At 41.5% G+C, this 19,089-nt stretch overlaps 1 protein-coding gene and 1 pseudogene across 4 annotated transcripts in view; one reads left to right on the top strand and one right to left on the bottom strand.

Moving 5' to 3' along the window:
- Positions 1–522: 522 nt before the first annotated feature.
- LOC115018813 (CAP-Gly domain-containing linker protein 2-like) lies at positions 523–11,569 on the bottom strand (annotated as a pseudogene).
- A 3,148-nt stretch (positions 11,570–14,717) lies between these two features.
- Positions 14,718–19,089, top strand: part of clip2 (CAP-GLY domain containing linker protein 2) — a 39,299-nt gene continuing 34,927 nt past the window's right edge. For 2 of the 4 annotated variants that reach the window (XM_029448717.1, XM_029448716.1), the window contains exons 1-2: positions 14,718–15,476; positions 17,626–17,820. In XM_029448717.1, the coding sequence (XP_029304577.1) occupies positions 17,721–17,820 (100 nt within the window). In that variant the 5' untranslated portion in view covers positions 14,718–15,476; positions 17,626–17,720. The remainder of the gene's footprint in view (positions 15,477–17,625; positions 17,821–19,089) is intronic. The other 2 variants (XM_029448718.1, XM_029448719.1) reach the window with 2 other exon arrangements.

Raw genomic sequence — 19,089 nt, 5'->3', positions numbered from 1 at the left:
GCATTAATTTACATTTAGCAGAAATATTTAGTGAAAACGTATTTGTGCCTGTGCTTCACGTGTCCTGTGCTTTTTATTTTTTTATTTCTCCTGCAAAAAAGTAAGCACTTATTTATTCAAATGTCACCAGCGTAACCCGTTTGCCCTCCAGCTAAAACTGGGACGTGTGGCTGAGACCTGACATTCTCCAGGGCCAGCCAGTAACAGTGATACGTGCGGAGGTTACACATCCAAAGATTGTAAATAAACATGCGACGTCTGGATGTCAGGAGGTTGAGCCCGTTTCTTTCCACATAAACCAATTATTGCTTCGTCTTCTCATCACCTCATCTTAATACCGTGTGTGTGTGTGTGTGTGTGTGTGTGTGTGTGATAAATGGTTTTGGTTTCTGGCAGAACTTCCCAAACCACCAACCTCTTAGTGGTTTGAAATCTGACGCCACTCTGAATCTGTAGAAGTGTACCTGTCTCCAAACGTACAGAAGTGAAAGCGTGTGAAATGAAACACCACCAGCCCTTACCCACATTGTTAATATTTAATGATTCAATCTCCGAACCCATTGCAGCAATAATCCAAAGGGTTTGAACCCTCCAGCACAAAAGGCCATGTACAATATCCAATGGAAGATGTAAGTTGTGTCTCCGCTGCCCTGCGTGTGACGTCTCCTGCACAGCAACCGATGACGACCACCAGAAGGTTTAGTTAAGGATAAAACAATATTTGGAAGACTTACAGGATCAATTATACACGTGTTTATAACAGTTTTGCAAATAAAATCCAGATGTGAACCCGGGGAAGGATGAGTTACAGACATTGTTTGGGTTGTAGCGGCGTACAGCGGCCCTTCAGATGCAGCATCAAACAGGACCGCTGTGCACCTGATGTAGTTCATACTCGTATGGATGGAGTCTGTCCTGAGACGTGTGGTTACAGGGTCGGACAGAGTTTAAGAGATCACGTCTGGAATAATTCACTATATGCATCCAATAACCTGCTGTCCCGTCGCTCAGCTGCATTCAGGAGGCTTCCAGGTTCATTAAGTCGGAGCACTGATGTGCAACGGCTTGAAAGAAGCTTTTTATCAGTCTTACCGACACGTGAGGCGAGGACCCCTCTGTCAGTCCTGTAACTGCACGCTCCTCGTCCACGGGGAGGGTTTACACTTTACAATAAGCATTCGTTGGTGATTCATAAGAACTTGTGGCAGCTTTCGGCCGGATGGTGGAGCGGCGAGTTCCAAACTAACACAGTTGAAACATCCTGACAGTTGAGTCTGGTGCACAAACTGAATCCTAAAGGTGCCACGGGCCAAAAGCAAACGCCGATTGTATGAAGATGCAAAAGAGTCCTCGCATCCCAAGTTCTCGTAATTAAAATGCATTTTGTCCGTGTGCAAAGTGTCACTCTGCTCGCCATGATCAGATTAAAAAATAACAGGGTCAATCTGGGCCCGCGGGCCCCACTTTGGACAGCCCTGCTTTACAGTGTGTTAATAGTAAACTGCACGTTAACACGTTCTACATCTACGTTCACGCTGAAGCCTTCCTGCTGTGTGTGTGTGTGTGTGTGTGTGTGTGTGTGTGTGTGTGGGGAGCAGGAGCTGCTTTGAACTACATCTGTTAACGCCTCTGCAGACGCCGCCAGTTGTTGCATGAACTCTGATACGACCGTCTCGATGAAAGAATCCGTGTGAACACAAGCTGTTTAAGGTAACAGGAAACAGAATGAGATGTTTGTAATGTTATATGAGCGTGATGAGGGAGTCAGAGGACGCCAGAGGGAGCTTCTCTTTGTTTCACCGAGACACCGTGTTGTTCTTCCTTAAAGAAACAAATCTAAAAGGTTTGCAGAGTAAATATTAATTCAGGATAATTCATAACCTGCTCTTGATGTTATCCAGGCTGCACACTTTGTAACGGAGTGTCAGACTCGTGGAGACAGAAGAGGATTAGAAGAAAACACCTTTAGAACAGAAACAGATTGAACCTGAAGGAGGAAACTAAAAGCTTTTCACAGCTACGCTTTGTGTTTGGTAATCAAGACAGATGTTGTGTGGAGTATTCCTTTAACAGTCCTTTTTAATACTTCCATTAACACCAGTCACCCACAGTTATGGATCATATCGTACACTAAAGCGAGAGAGAACACTGGACAGACTGACCGACTGATGATAATAAGTAAAGTGACAAAATGAGCCCTAAAAATCATATTCAGTCATCCTTGAGTTGCTCTGAGTATCACCAACACGGCTCGCCCAGAGAGGGTTATAACAAAGTCATAAATAAAACCAACGAAGCGACTGAGACCCTCTCCTTCTCTCCTTCTCGTCTTCTCGTCTTCACGTCGTTGTCCTTCAGCCGTCCGGTTCAAAATTAAGAATTGTCACAGAGTTCCCGGCAACTTGTGCATTTAAATGTTCTAACTACTGTAAAGCATCAAAAGTTTCCACACTGTACGTTCTCAGGAGTTGTACCGATGACATCTCTTCACGTGCGAGTCCCATTTCCTGTTTATAATTTATAGTACTGTAAGCGGTCTTCACGATTGGCTAATAGGTGCTTTCTGCAACAACACATAAATTCACTGGAGATGGAGATTCGCTGTTTTGGTTTTAACTGTAAACTGAAATCTTCTTCAGGCGTCCGTCGCAGGAGGAAACGTGGCACGAGCTTTTCTTTCAGACGCACCTCAGCGTGTCCCGGTTCAGTCTGACCTCCTCTGCTCACATCAGTGTTGCTCCTGAAAAGGTACAAACACACGTCTCAGCACCGACGGGAGAGAAAGATCATCACACTCACAGGATGCTTTAAATGTGATGAGATAATACCAACATCTCGAGTGCTGCCTGACTCCTGCTGATGAATCCCATTGGCTGAATTTGCACCGTGCACCTGGAAAACAGTCACCAAGTGTCAACGCAGCCCATTCGTTCAGCGGGAAGTGGACTTAAAGGAACATTTCAACACATATCTGTATTATTTAGATGTTTAAATTCCCATGCAAAAGGCAGAGTGCTTATTTAATTCAGATTATGTACGTGTTTCCTGTAAGAACTCTGCCTCACAGTGAAATGATGCGTTATATATGTGAAGGTTTTACCGGGCTTTTGTCTGGACGCCTGCGCATGGCCTGGACCAGCTGGTCCACCTGCTGGTTGTGGTCCATGGCGTTCCTCAGGGCGTCCTCAGTGCCGAGCAGCCGCTGGCGGAGGCGGCTCATTTCTGAGTCCAGCACGGAGGCGTCCATCATGGAGTACCGCCGGTGGTCGGGTGAAGACCGTTCCCGACCCTGAAACGCACACAAGGCAGGAATATATAAACCAGCGCCGGCTGTTAAACCACGTGTGATTTCACATCTGGAGGACAAAGATTATTATTATACACGAAGAGCACGTTTCATATTCAAACATGCTAAATGTCCTCGCAGGGATCATCTCAGCTGGCACAGATTACACGGGGAATATATAAACACAGTGACTGGCAGTGCTCTTCACACTACAAGCTATAAAGCTACACATTAGGGGTTCAACTGATGCAGTGCAGGGACGTCCTTTGGCAATGAGTTTTAAAAGGAATACTCCACGTTTAATACCGCTCAGTCATGTGGCTCTGCAGGAGCCATATTAGGAAAGTCACTTATTTGCTTTCTTGCCGGGAGTTAGATGAAAACATCGACATGTCACTCTGTGATATGAAGCTGGAGCCAGGAGGCCATTAGCTTAGCTTAGCATATGGGAATTTCCCAAAATGTCAAACTATTCCTTTAACCAATGTATTCCCATTGGTCAGAGAGCTCGATGTCTCCCACACGACACGGGAGATGGATCAAACCTTCTGTGCGTGTTATGTTAGACTTGCTTGGGAGTTAGAAACGAGAACATTTCTATAATATGGAAGATAAAAGTCTGCAAGATGTGTTCCATCCTCTCAAAGTCCTTCCTCACCAGTAAAAGCAACTTTTCCCGCAGAGTCTTGATGTCCTCCTGAAGCTTCTGCTCCTTCACCTTCCACTCGGCCTTGTGCACGTCTCGGTTCAGGTCTTTCTCCATGTCCCGTGAATGGCGGTGTGTTTCCAGGAGTAACACCCTCAGTTCATTCAGACTCCTGGAATATAAAACGTCAGAGCGTGGGTGTAACATTGGTGGTTCTGCAATACATCAAGAAACTGATACAGAAGCAAAGCCATGATATGAGATCTGCTCAGAACGTAACCACAAAGGTTATTATCATTTAAAGCTCACCCCCCCAGGATGTGAGTTATCTATGAGGCAGTCCGGCCTGGGGGGGCTGTGCAGGCGGCTGCAGCTCCGTGTCAGACTGCTGCTGGATAGATGCTAATATCTGTGTATCAACTGATGCACACACACACACACACACACACACACTAATATCTGTGTGTATCAACTGATGCACACACACACTAATATCTCTATATCAACAATGTGTCAGATAACTAAGTGTAGCACAGTCTGTCTATAATATAGATAGATAGATAGATAGATAGATAGATAGATAGATAGATAGATAGATAGATAGATAGATAGATAGATAGATAGATAGATAGATATACACGTCAGTGTCGTGTCACAGCTGGTTTCTGCTGCCACCAAGTGGACACGTCCTCGGTGCACGCAGGTGAAAGTGTTTCTGCACCATGACGCAGCTGAGAGCAGGAACATGATGTATATCCAGTGACGTGCAGGTGTACTGGACTGTAGTAGTGTTTGCTTCTACCACAGGACTTACTAGTAATTGGCTTTCTTGAAGTATCCAATGATGTCTTGAGGGGATGCACGAGTTTAATTCCCTAAAAGCAGCAGGAACATGGAGGAAGCTATAATAACACTAACGAGGGACAAAGGATGCTGCATGTATTTAGTGCATGTAACACAATTGTTGCAGAGACGATGAAGACGAAAGCACTTATTCTTAGTGCCTTGTAGCACTAACATCCTAACCATCAATAATGTAAGAACTGCATAATGTAAGTGAGCCAGTAATGTAAGACCGTTACACCCGTCTGTCTCAGAGTGTGTGGACTCCTGCTGGACAAAGCTCTGCACGTCTCTTCCCTTCAAGCGTGCCTGAAGACGAGTACGACATCTACAGGTACTGCGCCCTGATCTCAAAGGACCCGGAGGTTCTCTGGTGGGAGGACAGCTGAAAATAACGAGCTGCACAGGAAGTCCCTGAACATACCACTTCAGCTAATAATATAATGAACCTCATTAAAGTTTAACACACTTCATCTGCTGAATATCAGTGTTTCAGCCACCAGGAGATCTTTCTATATGCATCTATCATCCATCGCTGCCCTTCAGCTCTACAGAGTAGTAATAATAATAATAATAATAATAATAATAATAATAATACGGCTTGTCATGTGTTCTCTTCATAGACTGTGGATAAGAAGTGGACGTAGTCTCCGTCACTTTGTGGACAAACGTTTTAAATTCATTCGGCCATCTTAGCTCTGAAGAGACGCTGCTTTATATCTATTCTACTCTAAATGTTTCCATCAGTTACTAAATGAACATCATGTTGAAGAAGACTTGAAACTACAGATTGAGACATAAACTCATCAGGAAAATAAATTTAATGCCTACATTATATATAATATATTATACATATTTATATATATATTATATATAAATGCTGTGTGGTATATATATATATATATTATATAATATATTTATATATAATTTATATATAATATATATACATATTATATATAGATGATATATATTAATATATAATATGTATTTATATATAATATATATATTACATATATGTATATACTATGATATATAACTATGTAGATATACATATTTATATATAATATATATACATATTTTATATATAATATAAATATGTATTTTATATATAATATATATTATACATATATGTATATATTATTATATATAATATGTATATATACATATTTATATATATTATATATATATATAGTATATTATATTAATATAATATATATATATAATATATAAATATTGTGTATATATTATATAATATATATTATCACATATTTATATATATCTATTATATAATGATAATATATAATAAATATAATTATTTATTATAATCTTCTCATATGACTGTAGTATAATATCATAGGGCTGCTGAGCGCCCCTACAGGGGTTATTAATAAGTAATCACATGCACAGTGGAAGCAGAATATATATAACAGGTAATTGCTTTGTATTACTCTTTCTCAATATATTTTATAATGTTTTACTGTTTACAGAACATATTTCCCCCGTGTATAAAAGTTTTAAATGAAAGTTAAGTCTGGACTTTCAACATTCAACACCCACAAATATTACTGCTGAATACTTTATGACATCTTTGTCATGGAAAGAATCTTCTTCTGTGTAAAATGTATATTTTTACATTGTACTTGTGTATATTTATGTATTTATTCATGGTGTGTTTGTGTGCTCTATAATAAGTGTTGAATCAGAAAAGATGGATCATTGTGTAAACGTCTCTGTGCTGTACTTTGGTGCGTCGTGTCTGCATGTGCGGGGAACATCCTCCAGTAAGTGCTGAGGCAGATTGTAAAATCGATACAGCTGTGTCTCCGTACCTCTCTTTCTTCAGCAGCTCCTGGCTGATATTGACCAGCTGCCCAGAGGCATCATGGGACTTCTTGGTCATGGACTCCAGCTCCGACTCCACGCGCATCTTCTCCTTCGCCAGAGCGTCGGCTCTCTTTTCTCCTGCGCGAACCTTTCCCTCCAGAGCTGGTGGAGGAGAAACAAACAGCATTTCATTTGATTAGTTTTTATGGCAGGCTGCCAGGACTTCCTCCTGCGGTATAATCAACTACAGCGATGTCACACTGTCCATCATTAAGTGTGACACACACCAGGTAAAACGCTCATTCAGAGTTCAGCTTGTTGTTGCTCCCTACCTCAAGGAACTCCTCCCCCAACAAACCTCCACACGCAACCTCCGCTCCTCTGAAGAAACTTTGCTCCACCCCCCCAGGACCAAGCTTCAAGAAGGAACTAAAAACCTTTTCACAAAAGCCTTTCTGTAAAATCTTATGTCTGTTGTTGTTGTTGTTGTCGTCCTGCATTGCAGCGCCTTGAGATTGCTTTTAGCTTTGAAAGGCGCTTTACAAATACAATTTATTATTATTATTATTATTATGTGAAGACACACGTCCACGGGCCTCGTGCTGAGCTAATATCAAAGTTACATTCTTTCTGGTTTGAAAGTGGCTCTTTGTGTTATTGTTCCCTCTCAGGGAACACAACGCGTGTCACTGCAGACACGTTCTCCGAGGAGGACTGTGGATGTTGGGCTCTATAACGTAATAATACTTCTTCTCCTTTTTAAATAATTCACAATCTGTTCTTCAAAGTCAATTTGATTATGTGAGCGTCAGGAAGTGCGTCGTGTTCTTTTGATGTGACGGAAGTTTTCAAAAGACGGTGAAGATGAAGACGAGCGGCTGCAGTGAACTCAGCATGAAGAAGAGGTTCCTGCACAGAGCGCTGCACGGAGCAGTGACTAACGAAGGTCATCACACGGATGATGAGTTTATATGTTGAGACATTTCAGATTTCAAATGACAAAACACCAAACACGACCTGCTGAAACTACAATCCCCCTCTCCCGACAACACGTCACACAGAGAGACACGAAACTACCAGGAAGAGACTCACAATGACCACAAAGACTCACAATGACTACAAAGACTCACAATGACTACAGAGACTCACAATGACTACAAAGACTCACAATGACCACAAAGACTCACAATGACTACAAAGACTCACAATGACTACAGAGACTCACAATGACTACAAAGACTCACAATGACCACAAAGACTCACAATGACTACAGAGACTCACAATGACTACAAAGACTCACAATGACTACAAAGACTCACAATGACCACAAAGACTCACAATGACCACAATGACTACAGAGACTCACAATGACTACAAAGACTCACAATGACTACAAAGACTCACAATGACTACAGAGACTCACAATGACTACAAAGACTCACAATGACTACAAAGACTCACAATGACCACAAAGACTCACAATGACCACAAAGACTCACAATGACTACAGAGACTCACAATGACTACAAAGACTCACAATGACCACAAAGAGACTCACAATGACCACAAAGACTCACAATGACCACAAAGACTCACAATGACTACAGAGACTCACAATGACTACAAAGACTCACAATGACCACAAAGAGACTCACAATGACCACAAAGACTCACAATGACCACAAAGAGACTCACAATGACTACAAAGACTCACAATGACTACAAAGACTCACAATGACTACAAAGACTCACAATGACTACAGAGACTCACAATGACTACAAAGACTCACAATGACCACAAAGACTCACAATGACTACAGAGACTCACAATGACTACAAAGACTCACAATGACTACAAAGACTCACAATGACTACAAAGACTCACAATGACCACAAAGACTCACAATGACCACAAAGACTCACAATGACTACAGAGACTCACAATGACTACAAAGACTCACAATGACCACAAAGAGACTCACAATGACCACAAAGACTCACAATGACCACAAAGACTCACAATGACTACAGAGACTCACAATGACTACAAAGACTCACAATGACCACAAAGAGACTCACAATGACCACAAAGACTCACAATGACCACAAAGAGACTCACAATGACTACAAAGACTCACAATAACTACAAAGACTCACAATGACCACAAAGACTCACAATGACTACAGAGACTCACAATGACTACAAAGACTCACAATGACCACAAAGAGACTCACAATGACCACAAAGACTCACAATGACCACAAAGACTCACAATGACCACAAAGACTCACAATGACCACAAAGAGACTCACAATGACTACAAAGACTCACAATGACCACAAAGAGACTCAGAATGACTACAAAGACTCACAATGACTGCAAAGACTCACAATGACTACAAAGACACTCACAATGACCACAAAGACTCACAATGACTACAAAGACTCACAATGACCACAAAGACTCACAATGACTACAAAGACTCACAATGACCACAAAGAGACTCACAATGACTACAAAGAGACTCACAATGACCACAAGAGACACAAACGACTACACAGAGACAAAAAGAGACTCACAATGACTACAAAGAGACACACAATGACTACAAAGACTCACAATGACCACAAAGAGACTCACAATGACTACAAAGAGACTCACAATGACCACAAAGAGACACAAACGACTACACAGAGACAAAAAGAGACTCACAATGACTACAAAGAAACACAAAGAAACAAAACAACCAAAAAAAGACACAAATAGACACAAGTAACAAGTAACACAAAGTGAAACAAAGAGACACAAATAGACACAAAGTAACACAAGAGACACACAGAGTAACACAAAGTAACTACAAAGAGACACAAAGTGACTACAAAGAGACACAAAATGACTACAAAGAGACACAAAGTGAATACAAAGAGACACAAAATGACTACAAAGAGACACCAAATGACTACAAAGAGACACAAAATGACTACAAAGAGACACCAAATGACTACAAAGAGACACAAAATGACTACAAGAGACACCAAATGACTACAAAGAGACACAAAATGACTACAAAGAGACACCAAATGACTACAAAGAGACTACAAAGAGACACAAAGAGACACAAAGAGACTACAAAGAGACACAAAGACACAAAGAGACACAAAATGACTACAAAGAGACTACAAAGAGACTACAAAGTGGCTACAAAGAGACACAAAGTAACTACAAAGAAACACGAACCAACCAGGAAGAGACACAAAGTGACCACAAAGACACAAATAACTACACAGAGACACAACATGAGACTACAGTGTGTGTCTTGGTCCTCAGTAGGATGTGGACGGACCTTCAGGCGACACAGAGCTACTCGTTATCAGCGGTCAGTGAGTGTGGAGAGAGAACTTTGTGTGGTGATGATATTTAAGGTTTCTTGAGGTGAAAGCTTCAGTAAAGACATCAGAGCCTGTAGAAGGTCTGAACTTCACATTTACCTCCCATCTGGGACTTGAAGGCTTCCACCTGCGCAGAGAGAGTTGACACTTCTTTTTCCCTTTTCAACAACTTCTCCATCGTTTCTGAAGACAAACAAAATGGCCGTCAGTGTCTCGCTTGGAGCAAAGAAAACACAGTTAGTGCACTGAAGAAGGGGAATGTTACAAAGTCTGTAATACATAAATGAAAACATGATGTTTACCTTCGATATTCTGTTTTAGCTTCATCTTCTCTTCTGAAATGTCGTTATCCCCGATCACCTGAAACAGGAGAAAGAGTTGAGATCTTAAATCAAAGCAGTGACGGCTCATCAACACTCGCTGTTGCCTTTCTCAGTTCTCACGTTTGCATCATTGGGATGTGTAGCGGTCCGCCTGGATGGCCTGCAGCTGGTTGGCCGTCACCCTCAGCTGCTCCTCCAGCTTCTGGATGTCCTCCTGGCTCTCTGCCTGGGCCTTCTGCAGAGCCTGATGGTCCGCCATCTTCTTCTCCGACAGCTCCAGTCTCTCCCTCAGCTCCGCTGTGCTTTTGTCCTGCACCATGTAAAGCGTCTCCATCTCCACCAGCCTCTGCTCCGCCGTCTGCTGCTTCTCGCTGGCCTCCTCCAGGGCCCGCTTGCTGCTCTTGGCCTCGAGCTCGGTCCTCCATGTGTGGTTGCCCTCAGCCAGCTGGCCTTTGGGCCTCCTGAAGACGAGCGCAGAAGTCTTCCCGTTCCTTGCTGAGAATGGCGACTTCGATCTTGTGTTTGGCCTTGAGGTTCTCCAGCTCCAGCTGGTACTCCGTCTTCAGGCTCTCCAGAGAGGCTCTCAGCTCCTGGGCGTCCGGCTCTTGGCCCACAGGAGGAGGGACGATCGCTGCACAAGGAGGCCTTCAGGTCCTCCAAGGAGCGCTGGTGCTGGATCATTAGAGAGTCAAATTTAACCTGCAGAGGGAAGAGAGAAGAACTATTAGATCAAACCCGTCGAAACCTCAAAATAAAATAAAAATGATAATAAAAAGATGTATGTATCAGAATACCTTCCAGGTGTCCATCATTTCCATATTCTCCTTGTTGGCGTCCTGGACCTTCTGCTTCACCTCACTGACCTCCTGGCTCTTGCTATCCAGCTCCACCTTCAGCGAGGCAATATCCTGCTGGCTCGCCGCCAACGCCGTCTCGTACTTGTCTTTAAGCTCGCTGCTCTCCTTGCTGTGCTCGCGGCCCACTGACACCAGCTGCGCGCGCAAGACGAGGGTCTCCGGCTGGGCGTCCGACCCCGGGGTGTCGTCGGCTTGCTGCGAGCTGGAGTCGGACCCTCGGAGTTTCACCTGGAGGTTCTCCATCTCAGTTCTCCGGAGGTTCAGCTCCTCCTCCAGCTGCACGATACGACTCTGCTCTTCAACGGTGGTTTGCTGACGAGGAAAGAAACAACATCCATCACTGTTACCATAACGACAGGAGGGCCTTTCAAAAGGAGGCAGGTGAGACCCTGCAGCTGAACGACGTCATTCCAAAGAACTCAGAGGAACTCACCCCCCACCGCACCCTCTCCCCCCCCACTCACACCACACACCTCACACACCCACCCTCACCCCCACACTCACACTCTTCTCACGAACACACTCACACACACTGAACACACACACACACACACACTCACCCAGACCCAGTACCCACTCTCTCAAACACACGACACACACACAACTCTCTCACACACACTCACACACCTCAACACACACACACACTCACACACACACTCCCACTCTCCACCACACACTCACACACCCACACACTCACAAACCTGACCACACAACTCACCACAGACCCCTCTCACCTCCACAACTCACACACATGCACACACTCACACACACACACACAACACACCACACTCTCTCACACACCCTCACCACTCTCACACACACGACTCCTCACACACACACCACACTCTCACACACACACTCCACACACCCCCCTCACACACAGACACACACACTCACACAGCCCACCCCTCACACACACACACTCACCTCACACACACCTCCCCACACACACACACCACACACAACAGCTGATGATAAGATTTAAAATGAACATTTACATTTCCTTTATTTGGACTATTTTCAGCTCTAATCCTGTGAACTCTTTTCAGAGCGAGTGGCAGGAAAATATTCACACTCAGCATCAAAGAGATGGAAATCTATTAATATGAATATCTGAGTACGTTAGAAACATGTTTACACAAATACTGAGTGGCATTAAAGTCTGCGTTGTTGTTTAAGAGCAGGAAACAATAAGGAAACAATGCATTCTGGGAGAATAAATAGTTTCCACGTGTTATTCTCTTCAGATGTTCTGTAATACAAACCTGACTACGATGTTTATTGACAGTTCGCTTCATGTCTGATCTGTATTCTTGTTTTCTTTTCTTACTTATAGGATATGTTCGAAATAAATCCAATCTAAAGTTTCCTGCAGACACAGAAATGCTTGTGTGTCTCTTCCTATGTGACAGATGGATATAAATCTCACGTTAATAACAAGCAGTAAGACTCATTTACAGAACTGCAGAGACATCCAGTGGCCAAGAGAAAAAACTGCAACTATCAAGCAATGAAACGGAGCAAACCCTCAAACACTGAGGAATACGTTCAGCATCACAAGATGAAAGATTCAAAGGCTTTATTCTCATCTACAGTTCAGCCGTTCATCTTAAATCCCAGACGCCTCCAACAAAGCAACACACAGTTCAACACAAACAAATTCAGAAAATAGTGCAAGAAGTGCGTAATGGTGCAATCACAGGAATAAGTCCAATATATACATGTAGAATAGAATCAGAGGAAATAATCTGCTAAATGATTACTTGTTGATAAAGATAACCAGCACAAAGCTTCGTGCACACCTGGAGCAACATTAGCGTTCATGCTACCGTGTGTGTAGAGCTGAGGGGGACTGATTCATCTTTAACGCTACACAGGTCTATCGTCATTGGACGCATCGATGTTGATTAGAGCATCTTTGCATCACCGTCCTCAGTGAGGGGTTGTGTGCCTCTTCCAGGAGCAGCTGCAGGCGAAGGTGCAGATGGAGTTAAAAGGCACTCCCCACTTGTTATAATCTACTAATAAAACAATACGACAGATGGAAAATGACCAATCTAGCTCGCTAATTTTGACGTTATAAACTTTTAAATCGTGTTGCATGAGACCAAAATCTTATTCAGCGAGCTTTAGGTGTACTGGAAGGTGGATTTTATCACTTTTGGGCCATTACAGCTGTTTCCCCTGTTTCAAGTCTTAATGCTAAGCTAAGCTAAGCTAAGCTAAGCTAACCAGCTGCTGGCTGAAACATGAGAGTGGTAACAATCTGTTTATCTAATATGACCGTATTTCCCTGAACTCTTCCTTGAACTTAACATTAGTAGATGAATAACAACATAGGCTACACAGATAAACGTGCAAATTAAATTGTGAGTTAAAGAACATGTGTTATTTAACACACATTAAAGAACATAGATAAACCTTATATAAATAAACAAAATCAAAAAAGAACAAATAGGAAAGGGGCATAAATCAAAACAAAAAGAAATATGATATTTGTATATATTGCTGTTTAACTAGAATACACATAACTGGTAATAATGTATAAAACAAAACAAAAGAGGCTTTACTATTTCTCCACTTGCTACAATGAATTTTTATTATTATTATATTATTTATCCATTAGAATTATCATATTAATCATGTTAGACATAGATGAGTTAAAACTAGTGAGAGAAGTGATAACCTATTTTTATATCCACCCCAAAATCTTTATGACACATAGCAAAACATTTTGTGACATCTTTCACGTTGTTTTTATATTTAAGAAATGCTAAGCCAGCTAATAAAGTCTGAATGTGATTTATACATAATAGACAAAGTTTCCATATCAGAAACGTGTAATTAATGTAATCATGATACACTTTGGATTTGAGAACAGCACTAATATATGTTTTATTTGTCATTATTTAAGTTCATTAATCACTATATTTGGCAGCAGAAGTCTCTATTTCGCGGTACAGCTGTCAAACTAGGCCACGCCCAGCTACAGCAAACTGACCAATCACAGCGTTTCCCTGCGTGGACCTTTTTTCCTCCACCGACCAATCCGAGCGTCTTAAATCAAGCCGGAAGAGGCGAAGTGATCCATGTAAACGGTTTTGACCCCACCCACAATATCCGAGAAATATGAGAATGAATCGCCCACGCGCTTACATGGGTTCACGTGTTTATTGAGTGTAACCCGCTAAATTGACCCCACATTGTTCCGTACATTCATTATGTTTCAGATATCTCTAATCTGCCGGTGAGCTGTCCACAACGTGCCTGTGTCCGGTCTCAAAAAGAACCTTAAACCAAACTGCAAACACAATGTGCGCTATTTTATTTTCCTTACTTATTATCGAACGGAAACTATAGTTATTTTTGTGATTTCAGATCGTTTTGTGAAACATTAGTAACCCGTTTTCAGTTCGGCATACGCTTAATGTTTTAAACAGCACTGTATTCGTGTAAGATTGTGACTATTATAATTGGCACGAGGGGTGTTTTGCATTTGAAGATGCACTGTCAAAGGCGGATACATAAAACTGGGAGTCGTGTCAATAATGTGACATGCTATTATGTAAAAACGTTTTTTTGTCGATTTTATTGAAGCCGAATAAAAAAAGGAGTGCCAATGATTAAAAGTAACGTTGAGTCATGCGTTATGAGTCATGTATTGTGTCTGATAAGCACGGGTTAGAGTAAATCCTCCTCCTTTTAAACGGAGCACGTCACAGAGATGAGCTAGACTGTAGTTGACTCTCATCTTTCCCCCAGGAGGCTCTGCTTCCCAGCCCCTTTGTTCAGTGTAGCCGGTGGGTTGAGTCACAAGGAGGCTGTGCTAACCCAACAAACCCATACCACTGTGGGAACACCGACAAGAGAGAGAAGAGGCCGAAAGAATAGCGTAGGTAACCCGGGAGTGCAGACTGAGACGCGTTTTTAATACGAGCCAGACAACAGAAAAGTTGTTTTTGAGTGTTGCTGATGCTGCGTGTCGTTTCGGGACCTGCGATAAAAAAAACCCCCAGCGATACATGTCGATGGTCTTCGCTGTTTGGGAGCTGCTTTTAGCTTTCTTCCTGCAGGAACACATGAACCGGCAGGCTAACTGCTAACCCATCCCCGGTGTATTGCTGACAACCGTGCAGTTGTTGCCATCATCCTCGGATCCACGCTGACTCTCCCTTTCAGTTTCTGCTCAGCATCCATATTTGCATCCCAGGGAGTGGCAGCCACTAATCCCCCTCTCCTGGCAAGGAAATTGAAAGTTGGCCGGTGGTCGGACACCCCTCGGACGCTCTAATTCCCACATAGAAAGGTGAGTATTTGTTCCTGTATTAAGGTGATTTTATGCCATGTATTTGTGCTGCTGGGGAGGGACTCGGGGGCTCTAAGTGAAGGGCAGTCTGGACCACGTTGCCGCAGTAGCTACAACAATGGATCAAACTGGCGTTGTGTTACATGTTGTTGAGGTGCGCATTATCATCCCAACGCGTTCATCCTCACATCAGGTGTCGAGTAGAAAATGAGTCCAGGCCCAAATGAAGAATATCTTCACCTCCATGAAGCTGTCGACACTGAAGGGCCTTTTGCATTTCCACTTCACTTATTGCATCTTTCTCGACAGGTTTACCAGGATTGCACTCAAATGAAAATGCTCTTTTATTATTATTATTATTGTTATTATTGTCTATATATATATGGACCATTATTAATGCCTGAAGCCTGCGTGTTTGTCTTTGCTAACACACAATGTGCAGTTTGGAGCCTCAGCCAGATGTGTGTGTGTTGTGTGTATAACAGCATTATATCTTCTGAATGGCCTCCGAGCCTTGATGTGTAGGCCATGCTCCTCTTGGGCACCGGCCTGCATTGACTCTGTCATAATGTTTAATTGATAAGTTGACCATGAAAGAAAGAATGAAGTAATGAGGTGTTGTTAATAATGATGACTTTACTGGGACATAATGATAATCACAATAGTAATAGGCGTATTGTGTTTTTAAATGTTACAGCTGGATTGCCATGTGTTAAATAGTTAACCTGGATAACACTTGTATAAAGATGGTTTGAAATAGACTTGACTGAGGGCTTTGTGCCTTGCTCATGGGCACTACAGTAGAGGTGTCACAGAGCCTAAAGATGAGTTACAACACAAATATGTCAGTCACCGACAGTGTTGGAGCCTCTGATCGTGCTATGGTGGAGTATTTCAGACACGTAAACAAATCCCAACAGGATTCTTTGTTTTTATTGTCTTTTATATTTAAGAATAAAGCCGGAGTTAAAGTCGCGTCAGAGTCAAACTCAGTTGATTTGAAGGTACAAAGTATTTCTCCAGGAGAAATGAGGATACAAGACAGAAACTAAATGACTTCTGTCTCATCCGTTACGACCCCTCAGATACACCTGGTGACCCCTCAGATACATCTGGTGACCCCTCAGATACATCTGGTGACCCCTCAGATACACCTGGTGACCCCTCAGATACATCTGGTGACCCCTCAGATACACCTGGTGACCCCTCAGATACATCTGGCGACCCCTCAGATACATCTGGTGACCCCTCAGATACATCTGGTGACCCCTCAGATACATCTGGCGACCCCTCAGATACATCTGGCGACCCCTCAGATACACCTGGTGACCCCTCAGATACACCTGGTGACCCCTCAGATACATCTGGCGACCCCTCAGATACATCTGGTGACCCCTCAGATACATCTGGTGACCCCTCAGATACATCTGGTGACCTCAGATACATCTGGTGACCCCTCAGATACACCTGGTGACCCCTCAGATACACCTGGTGACCCCTCAGATACATCTGGCGACCCCTCAGATACACCTGGTGACCCCTCAGATACATCTGGTGACCCCTCAGATACACCTGGTGACCCCTCAGATACATCTGGTGACCCCTCCTCCATGTTGCTGCACTGAGCTGATTCTGATTCTGCGTTTGAAATGTAACTGAAGTAAAAGTACTCACCGTGCATCAGAATAATATATGATAGAGTAACTATAACTATTGATGCATTACTTTCTTAATAAGTACATGCACTTAGTTACTCTCCAGCGCTGCACTAAAGTATGAACAGAACCTTAAACATCATGTTACACACATGTTTTCAAACCCTTGTGACTCACTTACTGTCGTTGTCCTGCTCAGGACGACTAACCTCCGTCGTCTCGATGAATCTATCGGTCGATACAAAGTCAGACAACAGAGAATAATATCCTCCCAGTTCATCAGAGTTCTGAGGACACCTCCATTGATGAGCATCTAAAGACATTTCTACACGAACACGATTAGTTGATGAGTAAAATAGTTGCTCTTCATTTTACTAATCGATTTGTCGACTAATCGTTGCAGCTGCACTTCCTGAGTGCGGTCGTGCAGGTTTGGGGGCTGGGAGACACTTACGCATGCATCTGATCACGTTTGTGCTTTATTATCCCCGCAGCTAAACATGGAGAGCGACAGCCACCACATCTAGTGCCTGATCCACACGCCTTCATCGCCCAGGGAGGAGCTCTCAGGTCTCCCTGCTTCTGCAGAATGAACATGCTCAAGTCCAGCGGACTGAAAATCCCTGGCCGGGGGCCCAAGCATTCCAGCCCAGTGGGAAGGACCTCCAGCCCCGTTCCCCCTAAAGACAGTAAGTTACTTCCTGCTTCTGACCCCGGGGGAAATGTAAGGAATTTATTTCACATCACCGGAAGTTTCTCAGACCGTTTATTTGTGTTAATGACTCGTCGAGCTCGGCAGGAGCTGGGGAGGGTTTCTCTCTCTTCATGCGCCAGTGAAACGTGTTTTCTTGTATACTTATATAGTATACTAAATATTTATATAGTATACTGAATATTTATATAGTATACTGTATATTTATATAATATACAGAATATTTATATAATATACTGAATATTTATATAATATTCTGTATATTTATATAAATATACAGTATACTATATAAATATTCTGTATATTATATAAATATACAGTTATATAAATAAATTCAGTATATTTATATAATATACAGAATATTATATATTTATATAATATACAGAATATTATATATTTATATAATATACTGTATATTTATATAATATACAGTATATTATATATTTATATAATATACTGTATATTTATATAATATACAGTATATTATATATTTATATAATATACTGTATATTTATATAATATACAGAATATTATATATTTATATTATATAAATATTCTGTATATTTATATAATATTCTGTATATTATATAAATATTCTGTATATTTATATAATATTCTGTATATTATATAAATATTCTGTATATTTATATAATATACTGTATATTTAAATAAATATACAGTATATTATATAAATATTCTGTATATTATATAAATATACAGTATACTATATAAATATTCTGTATATTATATAAATATTCTGTATATTATATAAATATACAGTTATATAAATAAATTCAGTATATTTATATAATATACAGAATATTGTATATTTATATAATATTCTGTATATTTATATAATATACTGTATATTATATATTTATATTATATACTGTATATTATATATTTATATAATATACTGTATATTGGCCAGTGTTTGAAAAGAAGCTTGTCTCTGTTCTGTTTCATACTTGCTGCTTTTATTCATCTTTTCTCTCGTGTGCTGATTTCTCTTGGTACAGCTGCACTAATCCTTTTTAAATACTAACAATGGATTATATGAAATGTGACAGTCGTCCCTTGTAGTGACCGACCGACACTGAATTATGACATTATTTATTTACATTTATTTTATCTCTGTTACAAGTCCACCACGAAACACCAGAGTGAGTTTACTGTGTGCTGTCAAACACATTAACCTATAATAATATGTTATGTAATATATCTCTGTTGTATTTGCTTTTAGTGT

Source organism: Cottoperca gobio, chromosome 14 (assembly GCF_900634415.1).
Source record: "Cottoperca gobio chromosome 14, fCotGob3.1, whole genome shotgun sequence".
NCBI classification, from domain to species: Eukaryota; Metazoa; Chordata; class Actinopteri; order Perciformes; family Bovichtidae; genus Cottoperca; species Cottoperca gobio.
Note: the sequence above shows the minus strand (reverse complement) of the source record. Positions and strands in the feature narration are given on the sequence as shown.